The sequence below is a fragment of the Monoraphidium neglectum genome (assembly GCF_000611645.1).
Source record: "Monoraphidium neglectum strain SAG 48.87 unplaced genomic scaffold scaffold01539, whole genome shotgun sequence".
NCBI lineage: Eukaryota > Viridiplantae > Chlorophyta > Chlorophyceae > Sphaeropleales > Selenastraceae > Monoraphidium > Monoraphidium neglectum.
In genome coordinates this window covers 1-13,359 of record NW_014012089.1, presented here as the reverse complement: position 1 = coordinate 13,359, position 13,359 = coordinate 1, and the positions used below count along the sequence as shown (strand labels likewise).

At 68.9% G+C, this 13,359-nt stretch overlaps 5 protein-coding genes across 5 annotated transcripts; 3 read left to right on the top strand and 2 right to left on the bottom strand.

The window, feature by feature from the left end:
- Window positions 1-335: 335 nt before the first annotated feature.
- On the top strand, window positions 336-2,208 carry MNEG_8230 (putative Regulator of nonsense transcripts 1 like protein; the record flags this gene model as incomplete). Its single annotated transcript, XM_014043301.1, has 3 exons — window positions 336-584; window positions 1,130-1,324; window positions 1,537-2,208. 3 exons carry the CDS (start codon window positions 336-338, stop codon window positions 2,206-2,208), a joined length of 1,116 nt encoding a protein of 371 aa, XP_013898755.1.
- A 1,069-nt stretch (window positions 2,209-3,277) lies between these two features.
- On the bottom strand, window positions 3,278-4,481 carry MNEG_8229 (hypothetical protein; the record flags this gene model as incomplete). The annotated part of the gene is made up of 3 exons (XM_014043300.1): window positions 3,278-3,844; window positions 4,078-4,164; window positions 4,431-4,481. The coding sequence occupies 3 exons, from the start codon at window positions 4,479-4,481 to the stop codon at window positions 3,278-3,280; spliced, it is 705 nt and encodes a 234-aa protein (XP_013898754.1).
- A 1,351-nt stretch (window positions 4,482-5,832) lies between these two features.
- On the top strand, window positions 5,833-6,902 carry MNEG_8228 (hypothetical protein; the record flags this gene model as incomplete). The annotated part of the gene is made up of 4 exons (XM_014043299.1): window positions 5,833-5,835; window positions 6,074-6,211; window positions 6,432-6,470; window positions 6,636-6,902. The coding sequence occupies 4 exons, from the start codon at window positions 5,833-5,835 to the stop codon at window positions 6,900-6,902; spliced, it is 447 nt and encodes a 148-aa protein (XP_013898753.1).
- Window positions 6,903-7,777: 875 nt separating this feature from the next.
- On the top strand, window positions 7,778-8,654 carry MNEG_8227 (DnaJ-like zinc-finger protein; the record flags this gene model as incomplete). Its single annotated transcript, XM_014043298.1, has 4 exons — window positions 7,778-7,900; window positions 8,081-8,156; window positions 8,316-8,389; window positions 8,571-8,654. 4 exons carry the CDS (start codon window positions 7,778-7,780, stop codon window positions 8,652-8,654), a joined length of 357 nt encoding a protein of 118 aa, XP_013898752.1.
- A 3,881-nt stretch (window positions 8,655-12,535) lies between these two features.
- MNEG_8226 (hypothetical protein) lies at window positions 12,536-13,300 on the bottom strand (the record flags this gene model as incomplete). The annotated part of the gene is made up of 1 exon (XM_014043297.1): window positions 12,536-13,300. The coding sequence occupies one exon, from the start codon at window positions 13,298-13,300 to the stop codon at window positions 12,536-12,538; it is 765 nt and encodes a 254-aa protein (XP_013898751.1).
- Between the last annotated feature and the right edge of the window lie 59 nt (window positions 13,301-13,359).

The following is a 13,359-nucleotide window of genomic DNA, read 5'->3' as shown; positions in this document are numbered from 1 at the left end:
CCCCCCACCCGCCGCCCCCCGGGCACGTCGTACCTCAACCGCACTGAGGCCACCAACGTGGAGAAGCTGCTCACGCGCTTCCTGCAGGTACCCCTGTGCGCGCGCCTCCCAAACGGCCCAAGGGCTGGACGGCCCGGCGCTCCCATACACCCCCCCCTTCAGCTGCGCCCGCCCTGGCCCCGCATGGCCCTGGCCCTACTCTGCAGCCCCATGAGCTTGCGGCCCGCTGATCTGGCGGCGGCCCGGATCCTCCGCTGTTCCTGCGGCTGGCTTGAACGCCCCTTGTCCCAGTACTCTTGTCTCAGAGCTCCCCCATCCTTCACTAGCTCTCTATCATGCAGCACCCACCATCGCCAGACGGCCCCCTCCCCCACGGGCCCGCGCCCCACGCTGAGCCTCCCTTCCCACACCCCCACCCTCACCCCCCCCCCCACCAACAGTGCGGCGTCAACCCGCACCAGCTGGGTGTCATCACGCCGTACGAGGGGCAGCGCGCCCACGTCACCAGCACGCTGCTGCGCCAGGGGCCGCTGCGGCAGGACCTGTACCGCGCCATAGAGGTCTCCAGCGTGGACGCGTTCCAGGTGGGGCGGGGGCAGTGCGCGTGTTTTTTTGCCGTGTGCATGTGTGTGTGTGTGCGTGTGTGTGTTCGTGTGTGTGCGTGTGTATGTGTTTGCGTGTGTGTGTGTGTGTGTTTGTGTGTGTGTGTGTGTGTGTGTGTGTGTGTGTGTGTGTGTGTGTGCACGCGCGCGCGAGGGCGCATGCGCATGGGCGGTCAAGGGTGATGGATTGTGCGTACAGGCCGGGCATGTGGCCTCCATGCGGCCGCAACTGGCGGTCAGTCGCGGCGTGTCTCTGGCCTGCGGCCGCCTTCACACTAATCACCAGAATGCGGCATGGTCGGCAGGCGCCGTCCAGGGCCTCTTGCGCCCTGATCACAGGTACCTGTCGTCCCACATTCCACTCAACACACACAAAACATGCACAACACACAACACACATATGCACAACACACACAACACCAACACACATACTCTCTCTCCCCCTCTCCCTCCCTCACACAAACACACACACGCACACACGCACACACACATCCACACTGCACCTGTCGCCCCCTTCACCCAACCAGGGCCGCGAGAAGGACTACATCGTGGTCTCATGCGTGCGCTCCAACGAGGCGGGCGGCATCGGGTTCCTGGGGGACCCCCGCCGCCTCAACGTGGCGCTGACGCGCGCGCGCTACGGGCTAGTGCTGCTTGGCAACCCGCGCGTGCTGGCGCGGTCGCCGCTGTGGGGCGCGCTGCTGGCGCACTTCAAGGAGCAGGTGGGTCGCGCATGCGCGCATCCCATGCACAGTTACGCTAGTAATCGGAGTCTGGCAGCTGGCCATGTGCAAAGGGCGTTGCTGCAGTCACAGCCTGGGTGCCCTGCCCTGCGCCCCTGCCTCGTCGCTGCCTTGCCGCCCGCCCCTCGTATACGTCCCCTGTAATTCGTTCCCCCCCTAACCCTGTGAGTAATTGCCCACCCCCTACCCAGGAGCTGCTGGTGGAGGGCCCCCTCACCAACCTGAAGCCCAGCCTCGCGCAGCTGCCCCAGCCCAAGCGCCGCTTCGACCGCGCCGCCTTCGGCATCGACTCGGCGCCCGGCCTCGGCGGCCTCGGCGCCGTCGGCCGCTTCCACCCAACAGAGCGTGTCGGCGACCCGCTGCCTGGCGCCCACGCGCACGCGCCCGGCGGCGGTGGCGGTGGCGGGCACGACGGCGGCGGCGGTGCGGCCGCCAACGGCGCGGGGGCGGCGGCGGCTGCTGGGCTGGGCGTGGGCGACCCCGTGGCGCGGCCGGGGTTCAGCCCTTTCGTGGGCCCGTCATACGCCATCCCCTCCCCGGGCGTCATCGGGGACGGCGGCAAGCAGCGCCGCGGCGGGGGCAGCGGCGGCGGCGCCGGCGGCGGCGGCGCGGGGCTGGCGGTGGGGTCGAGCCAGCTGGCACTGGGGCTGCAGACCCAGCTGGACATGGGCGGCAGCATCGGCGGCGCGCAGGGGGCGTCCTTCCTTCTGGGTGGCCTCGGCGGCGGGTTCGGCACGCAGGACTTTGGGGCCGGCGCGACCCAGGCGGACGGCGGCGCGGGCGGCTTCCTGAGCCAGGCGCCGGCCGGCGCCGCGTTTGGCGGGAACCTGGGCGTCGGCGGCGGCCAGGGGCGCCCGCGGTGATGGCGGCGGCGGGCGGAGCAACGAAGAAACGGCGCGCCGCGTGTTCATGTCCAATGGCGTGCGCGGCGGAGCTCGGGCTCGGAGGCCGGGCGCGCACACGGGCCGCGGCGCGCGTGTGGCGCCCGCAACGTGCCCGCGCGGCGGGATGCGCAGCCCGCGGCCGCGGGGGCGGCAGCCGCGAGGCGGGGCCCCTGCGTTGTTCCGTGAGCACGCATGTGCAGCCAAGTCGCTGCGACCAGCAGCCTGGGCCACCTCCCGTGCGTGGGTCGCTGCCCTGCTGCCACCCCTGGGCTACGCGCTGAGCCGCAGGGCCCCGATGGCGTCTCAGCATCTGCGCAAGCGGGCATGCAGATCACCGGAGCCCCTGCCTCCGCGCTGCCTCAGGCACACAGCAGCTCCCAGCCATGCAGGAGGCGCGTTAGTGTGGCCACGAAAGTTGATGCTTGGACGGCCCCGGCCGTGGATGGGCGCGTGTGAAGCGGTCGGCCGCGAGGGTTGCCGCTATGCAAAGCGCGTGCTGGGGCAAGATGCAGGTGCGGCGCACTCTGAGGTCAAACCAGGATGACCGTGGATCCGATGGCCGCAGGCCATTGGTTCTACCACGGGCGGCATAGCCGCCTGGACGCAAGCAGCCTTACGCCCGCATCCCCGCCTTGCACACCGCGCGCGCTTGGCACAGCTCGCGTTGACGCGCGTGGGCAGGCGGGGCTCCGGCATACGCGCGGACCAAGCGTCCTTTGAAGCATGAGGGCTGGCTTCTGTTGCAGCGCTGGCTCAGCATCTGAACCTGCTCCCTGTGTTTTGGCCCGTCTGCCTGGTGTGTGTGTGGCTGTCACGCTGCCAGTCCCCTGGAGCATTGCGCCTGCTCTCTTTGGTTACACAACAGCTGATGTCATCCTCGACCCAGCTGCTTCCCACTGGCTACTACCAAGCAGTGGCAGTCACCTCTTAATCTCTGCTGTAAAACAGGCACTCTGGGGTCGCTTTCCTTTGGTTAGTTACAACCCGTGGTGAAAGCAAGCTGTGGAGCGGCCAGGGCAGAGGCCTGCGCGTGCCCGATGCAGTGGCGTCACTGCAGCAGGCGCCCGCGGCGGTGCAGCCAGAAGTAGGCCAGTCCCGAGGCCAGCGTGGTGGCACCCACCGCCAGCTCGAGCCCGCGCAGCACTTCAGCCGGCGGCACCCCCTGCCACTGGTGCAACACGACGCCGCCGATGAGGCCAAACCCGAGCGCCGTGTTGACCTTGCTGACCAGCAGCGGCCGCATGCGGGGCATCTCTGCTTGCGGCTGGTGCCCTGGCGCATCATGCTGCTGCTGATGCGCGTCCCGCTGCTGCAAGTCTCCCCGCTGCTGCGGCTGCCCCTTGGCCCCACCCTCCGCATCCGCCGGCGCCTCGACGTCTGTGTTCGCGGCGCCGTTGTCGCTTCCGCCGCCGCCACCAGCGCCCTTTGTAGCCCCAGCGCTGTCGTCGATCTCAAAGAACGCAGCGTAGCCCGGCCACCGGCCCCCAAACATAGCGAAACGGTACCCCACTGTCACGACAATCTGACTGCTGTCGCGGGCCACCACCAGCACCGCCAACCACGCGGGCAGCAGCTGCAGCGCCCCCAGCGTCGCGACCACCGTCATCACCAGCACCTGGGGGGGTGGGCGTGGATGGGCAGGCGTGCGGAGGATGACCAGCCGGCCAGCGGAAACCTTCAACAGGGTGCGTTGCAGACTCTGGCGGGTTGAAACCCGCGCCGTGTGCATGTTCCCGGTCCTTGAGTGAGCGTTGAAGGGCAGCCAACTCTTCTGCAAGGGTGGGGGGGAGGGGGCTGCACCTGCGGTCCTACTAAGTGCGGCCAAGGAGCGGCTGCCCCCCGCCACACCTTATCCGCAAAGGGGTCCAGGTATGAGCCGAGCTTGGACGTGTGGCCCAGGCGACGCGCGAGGGCGCCGTCCGCCCAGTCAGAGGCCTGTGGCGGGATGGGCCAGGCGCGTTTGGATGCGCAAGGGTCGGGTGGGCAACGGCGTGGTAGTTCCAGGGATGGTGCAGGCGCATTCAGATGCTCGGCCCGTGGCCTGTGGGTGGGTCTTAAGAGAGAGCTCCTGCAGCAGCCACATGCTGTTGCGGTTTGGCCACAGCGACGCAACCGACGAGTCAGCAAGAGCCTCCATTGACGCGAGGGGGCGCGGGCAGCTGCGTGAGGCTGGCCGAGCGTCATGCATGGCGCGCACTCACCGCGGCGACAGTGAGCAGTGCCACCGCAGGACCCCACTGCCCAGTGGCCATCTGATACGAGATCACGGGCGCTGCCACCACGCGCGAAAACGAGATCAGGTTTGGGAGGGAGGCGAGGCTGGCGCCTGACGCGTGCCTGGCCTGCTGCTTGTGCTGCTGCTTGTGGTGCCGACGCGCTGCGATCAAGGGTTCCACGCCTCCCTGTTTTGGCTGTTGCTGCTGCGGCTGTTGCTGCCCCTCCTCCTGGCGCTCCTGCTGTTTGTGAAGAGCACGCCGCCATGGCGCGAGGGCAAGGGGCGCCTGCTGTCTCCACAACTTCCTCGGCCCCGTGTGCAAAGCGCGGCAGGGCGCTGTCACGTCAAGCGCGTGCCAGGCGTGCATGTGCCCTGCTTCTGCACTTATAAATGCTGCCGCACCGCTCCATCGCGCGCTGCCCCCGTGCTGCTGCTGCCACGGCTGCTGCTGGTGGTTGCGGCACAGCAATGGGGGCAGGAGGCCCCACGCGCTGCTGACCGCCAGCGCCTGGCCACGTGCAGGCAAATGTTGGGCTGCAGGAATCCCATCGCTGGCTTTAAAGATGCCTGGATCCAGCACCCGCAATGCCCACAAAGCTGCGGTCCCTGACTTGTGCGCCTCCAGAGCGAGCTGGACGATGCGGCGCTCCACATGGGTCATTGCTCGGGTGACCAGAGCACCAACGCTGCAAAGATCTGCGGGGGGGGGGGGGATACCCACAACCGCGGCGAGGTCTTGACGACCGGTTTGGCCAGGCTTGATGACGATGACTTCCGAGTTGAAGCCGGCCTGTCAGTCCGTGGCACTGGCCACCGCACTCAAACTAGGAATCTGATACAATGAGCGACCAGTCAAACGCATGTCTTGACGTATGGTAGAGTGCTCGGGTGCAACTGATCTCGCGATCTTGTGTGCTGTGACACGTAGTCAGCTGCTGCAGGATGGCAGAAATTGTAGCTCTGGAGCTGCCAGATTCGCCGGCCAACTTGCTGATGGCACCTCTGTCAGGGCGGTTGTCATGGTACTGCCCCCCACCGAGCACCGACGTGGACAGCGGCGGCGGCGGCATCAAGGTCACTTCAGCACCCAAGACTGATTACTGGCAGAGAACGCACTATGGATTTAAGCCAGACAACGGTGATGGGAAAATCACCGTAGGGGCAGGATGTGAACGCGCTCTGGTCGTGCTAATGCGCCTGCGGCATTTACATGTCCATCCCTGCTGTGCATGAGTTTATGACCAAGCTGCACGACTGCAAGCTTGGGCGCACCTGCACACAACGACGCTTGCCCAGGCCACTTCTACCATGCAACATTCGAGGGGGATTTCGTGCTGACCACCACTGTGTCGCCACGTCCCAACAGCCGCTTCGACCAGGCCGGGCTCATGGTGCGCCGCGCGGCGCTCACCCGCGCCACCCGTGTCGTTCCCCACGGCACGCACAATGACAGGCGTGCACGCGCTTGGAGGGCAGCGGGCACGGGGACGCTGCATGGATGGGGTCCCGTTCTTACACCCCACCTTGACACATTCGAACGCAAGTAAGCCATTAAGCAGTTGCAAAACCACACACCCCACCCACCCATCCACCCATCCACCCATCCACCCCCCCGTCCAACGAGCCAAGGTGCGCCTGAGCCCCTCCTGCTGGCTGAAGACCAGCGTCGAGTTCCACCCCGACCGCCCCAGCCAGCTGGGGGTGGTGGTGACCAACAGCGGCTGGAGCGACTGGTCAACAATGGACTTCCCCCTGGGCGTGGACGAGGTGCGCCACTGAACACTGCAGCACCCCAGCGGCCGCTGCAACGCCGTCCTGGGTTCGCTCCGCCGCCGGCCCTGGGCGCTCTCAATGAAACAAGCGCCGCAAATGACGCCGCGTGTAGGGGGGTTGGCCGAAGGGAGGGTCCGCGGGGCGCTTGTGCGCTCACCGCCTGAGCTGATGTCACGAGGGCCCGCATGCGCGTCCTTGCTGCTGACCCTTCCAGGTTTCTTTGAGGGTGCGGCGGGAGGGCAGCGACTATCTGGTGGGTGGCGTCACCAGCCCACAGCGGCTTGGTGCGCGTGGGTGGAACACCTGCCGTCTGGGTGGCAGTCCTGGCCACCCTGGTGCTTGCTCGCGTATTGCCTTTGTACACGATGAAGCGCGACTCATCTTGATAACCGCACGCCCTGGCGCCCTGGGGCCGCAGGTTGAGGCCACGCTGCCGGCCTCTGCCGCCGCCGCGACCACGGGCGTCCAGGCGGGCGGCGCCGCTGACGGCGTCGACGGCTGGACGCAGCTGCGCATGGCGCACCTGATCGAGGACACCGCCCCGAGTGGGTTGGCGGCTGGGGGCGGCACGTGCGCGGTGGCGGCGGGGCTCTACTGCGCCAGCCCCTTGGGGCCCGGGTTCGAGGCGACATTCCATCACCTGACTGCGTTGCGCGGCAGGATCGAGGGGCCGAGGGAGGACTAGGCGGCTAGTGCATGGGGAAGCTCCTATTGACGCTCTTTTTGCCAGGACTGCGGCCTGTGGCGCCCTGCTCTGCACGTCATGATATTGCCCTGGCAGGTGCCCTAGTGTCAGGTGCGCCGTGTGCCTTTCGTCCAGACGGCAGTGATGGATGGTCAGGTGCCATGGCAGTGCATTCAATGAGTGACCGACTTCTCACATGCAACACTTTGGTACCTGCATCGTGGTACATGACAGGCGTGATCAGAGCTGTTTTGTTTCGTGGCAGGGCTTGAGACACGAACTGTCATGTCGCCGCTCGCCCACTGGTGATGCAGCTCATCCCGGGGGGGTGCCTGCGTGGTCATCGAGTCATGGGGTGCCTGCAGTGAACCGAGATGCGGGCGCTAGCCAGTTTCATGCGCTATAGTTTTCGCAATACCGGGTTTGCAACTTGATCGTCAGCGCTCCTTGCACATGCCTACAAGCCCACACGACAAAGGCGCCAACATCACCTCTTGGCAGCGGTCTACGCTTGTGCTCTTGATCACCATCTTAGCTTTTAGGCTGTCTCATCAGCGCGCAAGCACCACATCATGCAGGCCGTGGCGGGATGTTCGAGCATGGGGTCGCGGACCATTCTGGCGCCTAGCGTCAGGTGCGAGAAACCAGCTGCATGGCTTAGGATCATTCCATGTTGTGTGGATGCGTGCCGCTCTTGTTCTGACACGCTGGTCCACCCATGCCCCGCATTGCCCCGCTCATCCACCGGCAGCAGCAGCGGCCGCGGCATAGCGGCGCTGCACGTGCGCCACGCCTGCCTTCTGCCGGCGTCGTCTGCTTGGCGGCCATGCAGGCGTGCTGCCCGTGGTCTGCGCTTGTCTGCGAAGGCGTCGGACATGAGCTTTGATGCCGAGGACGACCTCGACGCTGACTTGGCCGCGGAGCTGTCGCGGCGGCAGGCGCCCGACGCCTGGCGGAAGCTGCAGCGCCAGCTGGAGATGGCCTGGGACATTCGGAAGGTGGTTGCTGCGCGGGAGGGGTGTGCTCGCTCGCAAGCATTGTGTGCACGTCGGCAGGTCTTCTCGCCGGCGACGTAAGGCGGTTCGTGTTGTGTCGGGCCTCTCGGTTGGTGTCGGTGTGGATAGGGTGAGTGCAGCCACAAACCTGCCCCGCCGTGCCCTCACGCGCACCGCCCGCAGAGCCGCGGCATGCGCGCCAAGTGCAGCTGCTGCGAGGGCTCTGGGGAGAGCGAGTGCCGCTGGTGCCACGGAACTGGTGAGCGCCGGTCGCCTCCGGATGCGCTCACGCCTCGTGTCGACCCCTACCCATGCACTCTGCCTGCTTGCTTTCGCGGCCCGCGGAAGCGGATCCGCTGCCTGTGCGGCGCTCCTGGGCCAATTCCCTGAGTGTGCGGCTTGCGGACGCTGCGCGCAGGCGCCATGATGGCCGGCGACACCTTCCTGCGCTCGGCGGATGGCAGTAGCCACTGCCCAGTCTGCAAGGGCACGGTGAGCAAGATCCGCAAAACATCACAGGGCGGGCGGGCTGGTCGCAGGCAGGAAAGCGGCGGACGCGGTCTAGTGGTGGGCGCTGCAGCGCCCTGGCGGCCTGGGCGCGCAACGATGATGCCAGCAGCGAGGCCTGCCCGTGACCAAAACTGCTCCTTCGCCTGCTCCCCAACCCCCTCAGGGCCAGGTCGCCTGCGAAAACTGCCGCGGCACCGGCTACCGCGCGCTGTGGCTGGGGGAGAGCGCGTCTCGGGGGGAACCCTGATCCCGCCGGCATTCGGCGCCCTCGCGGCGGCGCCCTTGTGTCGGAGCTGGGGCGCGGCGGGGGGCGGCCCTTGCCAGGCAGCCCGGCCCTGCAGGCCCGACCGTTCACTTGTGTGTCCGCCTGCAGCCTGCCGGCCACCCTCTGGGCGCATCCCGCCCACTCCCCACTGTACCAGCGCCACGATGTCACCTCTGGTTGTACGAAATTGCATTCCGCTTCGCCCAGTCCCGCAAGCGTCGCCTGGCGGGCCTGGCTGCCCCACGCCCCCACCTTGTAGTGTATCCTCGCGCCGGAGCTGCCCCCTTGCGGCGTCCAGCAAGCGGAAAAACCCCCCCACCGCTGAACCCAACAAAGGGGCCGCGGCGAGAGCCATTGAGCAGCAGAGATGCGGCTCACACCCCACTAGACCCATGGCAGCGTGGCAGCAAACCGCAGCGAGAAGGCAGGGCGCGCTTGGAGCAACCAAACGCCCTTGCGGCATCGCTGCAGCGTGCTGCGGCGGTTTCCCTCACCGCCCTGCCTCCACGCCTTGCGCCGCATATGTATGGTCGCATTCTTGCGTGCGGGACAATTTGCTGCTGATGTGATGTCGCCGCTTGCCGCACACCACTTGACTTGCTGCTGCGGCCTTTGCTGCTTGCACGCGGCCTCCCCTTGCCTCCACTTTCGGATCCCCGTCTGTCTGTGCCCGCATTACCAGCTGTTGCGCGCCAAAATGTTACACGCCCACAGTAAAGAGTCAAGCCCGTGCGAGCCAGGCTCAGCAAAATGAGCCCCTCCCTCGCGCATGGGGCGATACGACAGCCGCGAGCCGGCAATCAGCGCACGGGCGAGCCGGTGGCCCGCTCCCCCTTGCCCCAAAAAAGCAGAGCGGACAGGAACCAAAAACGAGCGCGCGGGCAATGAGGGCGGGTTGCAGCAGGGGCGGGCCGCGCGCTGTAAAAAACCCGCACCTCGCCGGACGCGTCTCGAGAGCGGAGCGGATACTTGACATGGAGGGGTGCTGCTTTGCATTGCGCACGCGTGCATGCGAACAAGGCCCGCCGCTTGCGCCGCACGGTTTCAGGTACCGCGGGCGGCGGCAGGCGGGCGCGGTCGCCGACGCGCGGCACGATACGGCAGGGGCAATCGGCGTGTTGAGGTGGTTTTATAAGGCCTCGCGTCCCCTGCCCGCGGGCGCACGGCGCTGCGGTGGCGCGCGGCGCGTGCGGACAGGGGCGCTCGGCGCGGGCAGTTGGGACGCCCGGGCGTGCACGCTCTCAGGGGCACTGCTTTTGCATGTGAGATCAAAACTCGGAGCGCGTGCCGTGGCGGCGCTGCGATTGGATTAGGCTCAGAAAATAGGGTCTGGAAAGAGTAAAAAGGGTGGTTGGCCTCCTCTCTTTGCGAGAATGCTTGCGCGCGGCGCGGCGAGGCCGCCTGTCGCTGAGGCGGGGGCCGGCAAAGGCATGGGGCAAATGGCCGGCCGCCGCGGGGCCCACGGGGAGCACGGCGCCCCGCACGCGGCCCGCGGCGGTCTTGTCAGCACGGCCCCCGCCCCGCACAGCCGCGGCGCACGCCGACGAAAACGGGGCGACCAGATCTGATGAGATCCGGTCTGATCTGGGAGACGGTGTCAAATGCTCTGGAGCCAAAAAGCGCGGGCGCACAGGGCGGCCGCGCGCGCGGGACCGCGCGCACGCCAGCGCGTGTGCGGACGCGCCGCCAGGGGGCGGCAGGGAACCCCGCCCCCACCAAGGGGTTGGTGGGGAATGAGCAGAGGCCCTGCGCGTATTGACGCCCCTTTGCCGGCGGCGGCGCCCGCGTGCACGTGCGGCAGGGGCGCGCTCTCGCGCGAAAAGCCAGCGCCCGCGCGCCCGGTTCTCTCCGCCGCGCCCGGCCGCGAGGGGCAGCCGTGCGCAGGCGGGCACCCAGGCGGCCCCCGGGAGGCGCGCATTCGCGCGCCCCGGGGCGCCGAGCCGTGGGGCTTGCGCGTGGAGTCTGGGTATAGGGTGAAAATTGGCCTGTCTTCAAGAGTGGGTGCGGCGGCATGCATCCATGCTGGCAATATGGAGTAGAGAGGGCCCCGCGGGGCCTCACACGCAAAAGAGGCGCTCAAAGAGAGCTGCAGACTGATGGGATGTGGCCGCCTGCCACAAGCCCGCCGCCGCGCCACGCCGCACCGTCACAAGTGCGAGGTGCGCTCGCAGCCTCGTGCGGCGGGCAGAGACCGGGGCCCAGAACAGGACGTCCGAGCCCCGCCCCGCCCCACGCCGCCGCCGCGGCAGCAGCAGCGGCGCACCTCGAAAAGGATGCAGGCCGTGCACTTGTAACGCAAGCGTGGCCGCTGCCGCGGTGTGGCGCTGGGGATGATGCGCCAATCGGCGCCAGGGCCATGCCCCGGCACGCACGCTCGCGCGAATGACGAGAGGCGCGAGAGCGCGTGCGCCGAGCAGCTGGTGGCGTCCCGCAAAGGCGGGTTGCGAGGCTGGCGGCTGGTCTTGAGGCGGCTCAGGGGCGCGCGTGGGGGGCGGGCGGTGGGAGTGTGCCGGTGCGATGGCGGCCAGGCGCATGCGCGTACGCGCGCGGGGCGCAGGGGACAAGAAGATGGCTGTGCCGGGCCTTTCGAGCGCCCGGCTGCTGAAAGGGCGGCGTTCCCGCCAGCGGCGCACGATGGAAGGCAGCTGTCAGGGGCAACGGTGGCGCTGCGACGCAGTCATATGATATTTTTCCAGTCATAAGGCGTGCCAGCTGGCGCGCGCGGGGGCGCGCGCGCCCTGAAAAGCCCAGCCGCAGCCGGCGTTGGGGGCGCGCGCGGCCCCCCGCCGACTGCCTGGCAATCCAGAATAGCGCAGGGTCGGTTGCAGAGCGTGCTGACTCATCAGCGGGGGTGGGTTGAAGGGGCCCCGGCAATCGCGCCGGGTTGGACAACACGCACTGGCACAGGCCCGCTGCTGCACGGGCGCGTGCAGGGAGTGCAGCTTGTGTGCGCATGTATGTGCAAGACGGCGGCAGCCCCAAGCTCAAAGATGCCGCTTCAATTTCGGGTGACAAAATTCGGGCGGAGCAAAGCCTGCGCCCCGTAGGCCCGGGCGCGCCATCCGACCACGAGTGTCGGGCGCTGGGGCGCAGGGGCGCAGGGGGCGCGGGCGCGCCGGGCGCCAGGGCCAAGGGCGGCCCTGGGGGCCGCTCACTCCCCGCCGGGCTTCGGCGCAGCGGCGCATGAACACAGCCGCGGCGCGCGGCGGCGCCAGGGCGACAGAACGGGCTGGCCGGCTCACGTGCGCGCGCGCATGTGTGCGGCCGCGGCAGCCGCACGCACGCACGCACGCTCTCGGCCTCCCGCGCGTTTCTCCCTCTCCCCGTGTCTCTCAATTGGACTGCGGCCCACACGGGCAAAACCTTGGCGAGCCCAGATCAGCGTCGCGGCCGCCGGCTCCGCCCACGCAGCTGCGAAGCAGCCGCGGCGGCGGCGGCGGCCAAACGCTGTCGGGCGGGGCCCCTCAAAGGAAGCGGGCCCTCCGCCCTCCAAAATCGGGCTGGGTGCAGAATGAAGGGTCGCAACAGTGATGCGGTGTCTGGCAGGTCGCCCCCACGGCCGCGTGGGGGCGCGGCGGGCGGGGCAGCAAAAAGATCACAAAAGGCCTCATCTTCAGGCGCAGGGCAGCCGCGGCCCGCGGCCATCGCCACAGGGCAGCAGCGGCATCGCGCCCCCAAAATCTCGCGCCGGTTCGCGTTCAGACGCACATACACACGCAGATACGTACACACAGCCAGAATCAGCCGCTCTTGCACAGTACCCCGCTTTGTCGCCGGCGGCGGCGGCAAGGCGGGCCCAATCCGGCTGGGCCAAGGCGCCGTTCATCACGGCGTCAGCGCTGCGGGCGGCTAGGCGTGGCTGCTCACAGGAATGAAAGGTCGAGGCCGGGGGGCAGGATGCCGCCAGGGTGGACGGGCAGCATGCCGGGGAACTGCGCGTGCCCGACACCAGGCATCAGCCCCGGAGGGGCCTGCGGGGCGCCGCCGCCGAGCGCCGCCGCGCCGCCCTGCGCGCCGCCGGCGCCCGAGCCCACGCCCGCGCCCGCGCCGGGGCCGCCGGGCTGCAGGCCCGCGGACAGCGCCGCGACCTGCTGGGGCGTGAGGCCCGCGGCGGCGGCGGCCGCGGCGGCGCGCTGCGCGGCCAGGTGGTGCTGGATCAGCGCGGCGTGCGCCTGGAGCACCGCCGCGTTGGCGGCGGCGCCGCCGCCCTGGCCGGGTGGCGCGCCCTGAGTCATCTGGGGTGCCATCTGCGGGGCCGGCGGCGGCGGGGGCGGTGCCTGGGCCGACGACGCGGCGGCCGCGGCGGCAGCGGCGGCGACGGCAGACTGCATGAGGGCGGCGGCGGCGGCGGGGTGCATGCCCTGCGTCGCGGCGATGAGCTGCTGGTGCTGCTGGTGCAGAGCAGCGGCCTGCTGTTGCTGCTGCTGCTGCGCCTGCTGCATGTGGTGCTGCTGCAGCTGCTGCTGCTGCTGCTGTTGCTGCTGCTGCATGTTGGCGGCGGCGGCCGCGGCTGCGGCGGCGGCGGCCATCGCGTGGTGCTGCTGCGCGGGCGTCAGCCCCATGGCGCCAAGGCCGCCAAAGCCGCCCTGGGGGCCCGACATTGAGGCGAGCGCGTTGAGGGCAGACATCGCAGACGCCGCCGCGGCGCTGCCGCCCGGCGGCGGCGCGCCCCCGCGCTGCCCGGCGG